Below are 5,998 nucleotides of genomic sequence, written 5' to 3' on the forward strand. Positions count from 1 at the left end.
AAAACGAAGTATAAATGTTGATGTATTGATTTTAGATATTTTGATATGTGTATATTTATATTGTATATATATATTTTTTTTATTTTTTTTGTATATACGTATATATATGTACTTAATATGTATATATATACAAAAATAAAAAAAAATATATACATATGTATGTATGTGTGTATAATGCATGTTACATATATTCTACAATTAATGCAATAACATTTTTACTTCGTTTTGTATAAGTGAGCATACGTTTTGCATATTTATTATATTAGTTTGTATCATAAATGCATAAAATCCGCAGTATAGTCGCGGATCTCTCAAGAGTTCGCATGTTCGGATAAAGTATTGGTGGACGTCGTGGATCGATATCGGTTTGAATATTTATGTGGAAGAAAATAAATCGTCCCTGAAGGGGTGAACCGCGCGCGAAGCGTCGAATCATCCTTGACAGTGGCGGAAACCGTAGTATCCCTGTCAAGTTTAAAGCCGTCGGAATCGATCGACGGAAAATCTAATCCCGGGTCGAGGCTCGAAGAACGCTGACGGCACGTAGCCTAGCCGATCTACGCGGTCACTGTCATCACCGTTAGATTTACTAGTGTCCCGATTACTCTGCGATCATCCATGGCCAATGATTGCGCACGTCCCCTCCTTCTGAAAGGCTGCGACGAGACGCGCACGGGAGAGCAATTAAATCCGACGAAGCCACATGCGTGCACGTTCAGAGATAAACGAAGCTTCCATACGAAGAACAAATAACGAGTAAAAGTGCAACACTGAGGGACTTTGTACCTCAGTTCAACAAATTAATATTAACTCTGGCTCTATAGAAGATAATTGAAAGCATTACAGAGTGTTTTTCGAAAATAGTTTGATATGTTTCTGTGATCAACGGAAGGATCAACCATATCGTTCTATATTTTAAATACTAATTTTTGTTAATTATTTTCCGTCTCTCTTGTTCGCGATTCTTTTCTAAATAAGACCGTTGTCCATCTGTGATTCGCGTTCTTCCGTTTATTTACCTCCCGGAAGGGGAGACGGAGTCGAACTCTCTTCGTGGGTCGACCTAAAAAGCGTCAATACCGTTGCACGCACGGTTTACTATCGACGAATGTACAGTTAACCACACATGGGGAAAATTTGATTCGAATAACAAGCGACGACTAAAAGGACAGTCCAGACAGTCTAGCCGTGATTCATTAACAACGTTTACGGGATCAAACGATCGCACAGATCTGTCGGTATTTCGTATGCAGTTTCAATTAGGGAATAATAGATAAAAATGCACTTTCTATTCGCATTAGGAATATTTGTTTAGATAAGTATTTTTCCCAGCAGTTAACCGTGTACCCGATCATATCGACGCGCGCAATTTCGAGCAAGCTTTCCCTGTCGTTTCTTGGACGCACATTCCATGCATAAAATCGGACCACAATGCAGCAGAGACGAACGGCTGCGGACGTGTTAATGCCACGGACAAGAATATTCCGAAATTGTCTTATTTAGTTATTGTTTCAAACATGTTTACTCTGAAGGAGTCTTATTATATAGGATTAATTTTATATCATTCGTGTTACTTTTTTTTTAAGTTTCTTTGCAGACCTTTCCTGAAACGAATTATTTTCATTTAATATAAACCTAGAGAATGTCGATTAGAAAGCGAAATGTGCAACTCTTCCATCGGTTCCTGCGACACTTTAACGTTTAAGGTTATGAAGCCACGGATGATGGGAATTGGAAGCGCTGTTCCCCTAGGATAATTGAGATGTTGCTACAGAAGAAAGAACAGAGACACTTTGTCTGTGAACTCTGGCTCTGCTCACCTGACTTTTCCGCCACAGAATTGGCAAGCAGTGCCCTGCCAACCCTCGTGGCACACGCAGGTGCCATTGACACAGTCCCCGTTGATGCAACTGTCCGTGTCGCAGGTCGTATCCGTCGAAAGCGACGACGAGGAGGAGGAGGCGGCAGCGGTTACGTGCACCACCCAACAGATCAGCGCCGCCCACAGTATCGGCCACGGCACCGCAATTACACAGCACTGATCGCGTACCACCTCACGGCACTGCCCTTCTTTCCGACGGTACTTCGATTTATATAGGAACAAAAACATCTGCACGGCCTCTGCCATTTTGATGGGCTTCCATGTCAGGGACAATGGCCGACGGCGACCCACCGGACGAGATACATACGGACACCTCTGTTCGTCGCGTTTTACGATGCAAACTCGCTCACTCGCTGCGCGCTGCCGATGTCGAGAGTGTGCGGTCGCTACCGCGCGGCTCCCACGGTGTCGCAACCATGGACCACATCGCTAAGCCGGGGGTTTCGTGGAGATCGTTCACTCGACCGATGCTCCCTACTATTAGCTGTTTCGAGACACGGCCGACAGGCAGCGCTGCACGCACCGTCCGCAGCCGTTCGTCATTGGTGGATTGGTGCGCCGAACCGCGTTCTTTAACATTTATTCTAGAATGAACCAGGATGAACGTATGAATGCAAATACATCTTCATTAGCAGACTTTCTCTTTTATAGTTATTAAAGAGTTATGGGTTTCCCTGTTGTTATGATTCTTTTCCTCGGTTGATGCTAGGTCACCAAGCCTCCACCTTCGTGGCATGTCGAGGAAACTTCGTTGAGGTTAGAATCAACGCTTCACGCGAATGTAGCGTCGCATGTGTTACTTTCTTCAACCATATATATATATATATATATATATATATACATATACTGCTCAAGCTTATTCTTTATACACTGAGCAACACTGAGCAGAGCGTAACCAACATCTTCATACTAAAAGTGAGACTTGACGATAATGCGCATGCGTCGAATGCGAGAACTATAGCAAAAATTCCATCTCGATGACAGGCTGACTGCAGCTTTGACCAATAGTCGAAGAGTAGTTCCTTTGAGTATATAGACATATACTCAATATACATTTCTATATACATTTTATATTCTATATTTCTATATTTCTATATTTCTATATTTCTATATTTCTATATACTCAAAGAGTATAGCAAGCAGTCCAAAATTTCAATTCGCGCCTTTCCCCACTGCTATCGCCCATTGGCTGTAGCGCTTGCGCACAACTGCTTACTCGTAACTTTGGCATAGGAAATGTTGGTTACGGACTACACTGTAGCTTGAGCAGTCCATGTAAACGCTCAAGCTTTGTAGTGAAAATAGTTCCCAATTTTTTTTTTTAGATGGTCCAACTGGCTCAAAGAATCGATATTTATTGCTGCATTAAATAATTATTCAAAAAAATGATAAAGTCGACATGTTAACTAATATATTGTAATATTGGGAAGTAAAGAATCGTTTTAATTATGCATTTATGAAATATGAAGAACAGTTGATTAAAAGGTATCGGTGACGCCATCTTACTGAAACGGTAAGAACTATTTTCTGTAGAAACTTAGGCGTTTTCCCGCCGATGACGCCACTGAACTATACTAAAGTTTAGTGGTGTTAGTGCTGAAAAGTACTCTGATAATGTATTAATGCATATCGCCACATATCGCGTTGCCAGTTGGCAGTAACGAAGGCAACCCGGTTCAAGTGAAGTTGTGTCTAAGAAACATCAGACACTTTATTTCAAGCTGTCACCAGCTATCACATTGGTTACTTCGTGACTTCCTCTGGAATTTTTGCACCGAAACAGGTGGAGTTTTGCTCCATGTACCATACCGCAACGCATCAATTAATTTATTATTTAACAACCTCTTAAATAGAGATCGAAGAAACATTGATATTTTGTAGTAAGTCCATACCCATCGAGCGATTTAGATTTCAATCCCAGCGTGTTCTAATCACACCTAATAAGACTATTCTGCTAATATTGTCGTATCATCTTTCTGATATCTTTATGACGTTTATTAATAGTAATTATTGTTATCAAAAATCAGTCATTATAAAAGAAGCCTGGTTTAAATGTTACGTATGACATAAAATTAATAAAGACTAACACTCAACCCGTAGGCAATGTCAGATGGATTTTATTCGCGCTGTATATTGTTTAAGGGTTTCAAAATGTATTACAGACAAAACTGTCAAATGAATTAAAATCTAGCAATGCTTTTCATGATGATTCATAAAACAAAAGCATACGTGTTGGTCTCGTGTGTTATTAAATGACCACGTCCATCTTCTATACCTCGATCCCTGCATCCTTTAGACCCTGAAATCTCAAGAACACGAATTTGAAAACGTCTCGTTGAAAAATGGCAGGAAAAAAGAAGAAGGGAAAGGGAAAGGGAAAGGGAAGAAGAAAAAGGATCGATGAATATCAGCTTCGTAGAAATTTGAGGGAACAGGCACGTAGAAGAGACTTGGAAGCTTCCGAAGCTGCAATTACAATGCCCAAGAAGGACTTATCGCAATATGCCGAAGAGATCAGACTCGGTGGTATCGAAGGGTGAGCATTTCAATTCTTTTGTCTTTGTTTCACGCTTGGACCTTATAACGTACAAGTACCTATTTACAAGCTACACACACGACTCGTTATCAACAGATATGTGTGTACTTATCGCGAAATTTTTATCCTTTAATCTTCAAATCGTCAGAATTTTCCGACTCACTCCATGACATTATCAAAAATAAAATAAAATTCGATGCTTCCATAAATCGTGAAAATGAAATTTTTCGTGACTGTTTCCCCGGCTTATTATCTTATGACTATACTATATTTCTGTTTTCTCTTTCGCTAATTACGATTTAACCACTTTGACAATTAGTGGCGGTACGCATTCTACCCTCGTGATTATCGATGGGAAAGGAACACAACTAACGGAAGTGAAGGGACCGAATACCAATCACTGGGTAATTTTCTAAATGAATTTTCTGTAACGAACATTTTTTGTATCGCGAAGAAAAAGATGAAAAATCGTATTTAATTTAGACGATAGGAATGACCGAAACTGCCGCTAGGATCAACGCCATGGTGCTAAGGGGGAAAGAAGCTTTGAACATACCGGAAACAGTTCCTTTAGATTGCTTAGTAAGTTTGATAATATTGGGTTGTCCGGAAAGTTCATCCCTATTTTTAAGAAAAATTCAAAGGCATATTTGAATTTTGGTGTCCATTTATTGAATTATACAGGGTGTTCAAAAAAAAGCATTCAATATTTATATGGTGTATAGCGCAGCCTGTATACAGTGTACAGTATACAGTGTACCCTACCCAGTGTACAGTGTACAGTATACACTGTATACAGTGTGCCCTATACACCATATAAATATTGAATGCTTTTTTTTTTAGCACCCTGTATAATTCAATACAGTGTACAGTGTACACTGTACCATTTTGTTTCACAACCTTTCCAGCTGTTAAGGAATGTACACATTTGTTTTCAGCCATTCCAATATATTCAGATTTGTACCGCTTACTAAAAATCGTCATGGACTTTCCAGACAGCGAAATACGTGAAAATTAACTTGAATTCCTATAGCGAAATATTAAATAATCAGGGTCTTTCGCTGAGTGGTTGCGAAGAGGAGAAGACGAATCGTCTTCTCGTGGAAACCATGCAACAAAATTATCCGAATGTTGCCAAGGATTACGTGGTTACTTCGGACACCATGGGCAGTCTTAGAACTGGCTTGGACACTGGTGGAATCGTTGTAATCGCTGGCACTGGTAGCAATGCCCTGATGATTGACCCCGACGGCAAAGTTACAGGTTGTGGAGGCTGGGGACACATGATGGGAGATGAAGGAAGTGGTAGGTACCGCGACGGTACAATAAAACGAACTTCAAAGCGGTGCTGCACGCGTCGTGGCAACCATTAAGGGTGCGCAGGACCCAGAGCCAAACTCCGAGTTGACTTCAGCGACAGTCGCGGAAAAAGTAAGAAACTCCGGGACAAGGACAGAGAGAGCGATACAACAATTGCAAAAGAGACGAGGACAGGGCGATACGCTAGCATAACTTTCTTCGAAGATATTGAAGCAAAGAAGCAATATTTTCTAATAATTCTGGTTTTAATATATTCGTTA

At 40.4% G+C, this 5,998-nt stretch overlaps 1 protein-coding gene across 3 annotated transcripts; it reads left to right on the plus strand.

Annotated features, from left to right (window-relative positions):
* Positions 1-3,475: 3,475 nt before the first annotated feature.
* On the plus strand, positions 3,476-5,825 carry LOC128896551 (N-acetyl-D-glucosamine kinase-like). 3 transcript variants are annotated; one of them, XM_054159916.1, is made up of 5 exons: positions 3,476-3,762; positions 4,232-4,418; positions 4,738-4,822; positions 4,902-5,000; positions 5,471-5,825. In XM_054159916.1, exons 2-5 carry the CDS (start codon positions 4,360-4,362, stop codon positions 5,789-5,791), a joined length of 564 nt encoding a protein of 187 aa, XP_054015891.1. In that variant the 5' UTR covers positions 3,476-3,762; positions 4,232-4,359; the 3' UTR covers positions 5,792-5,825. The 3 variants fall into 3 exon arrangements, with proteins under 3 accessions (XP_054015891.1, XP_054015892.1, XP_054015890.1); XM_054159917.1 differs by having other exon boundaries at positions 3,476-3,670; positions 4,243-4,418; XM_054159915.1 differs by lacking the exon at positions 3,476-3,762 and having other exon boundaries at positions 4,210-4,418.
* The last annotated feature ends 173 nt before the right edge of the window (positions 5,826-5,998 follow it).

This window comes from Hylaeus anthracinus, unplaced genomic scaffold (genome assembly GCF_026225885.1).
Source record: "Hylaeus anthracinus isolate JK02 unplaced genomic scaffold, UHH_iyHylAnth1.0_haploid 11460, whole genome shotgun sequence".
Classification (NCBI taxonomy): Eukaryota; Metazoa; Arthropoda; class Insecta; order Hymenoptera; family Colletidae; genus Hylaeus; species Hylaeus anthracinus.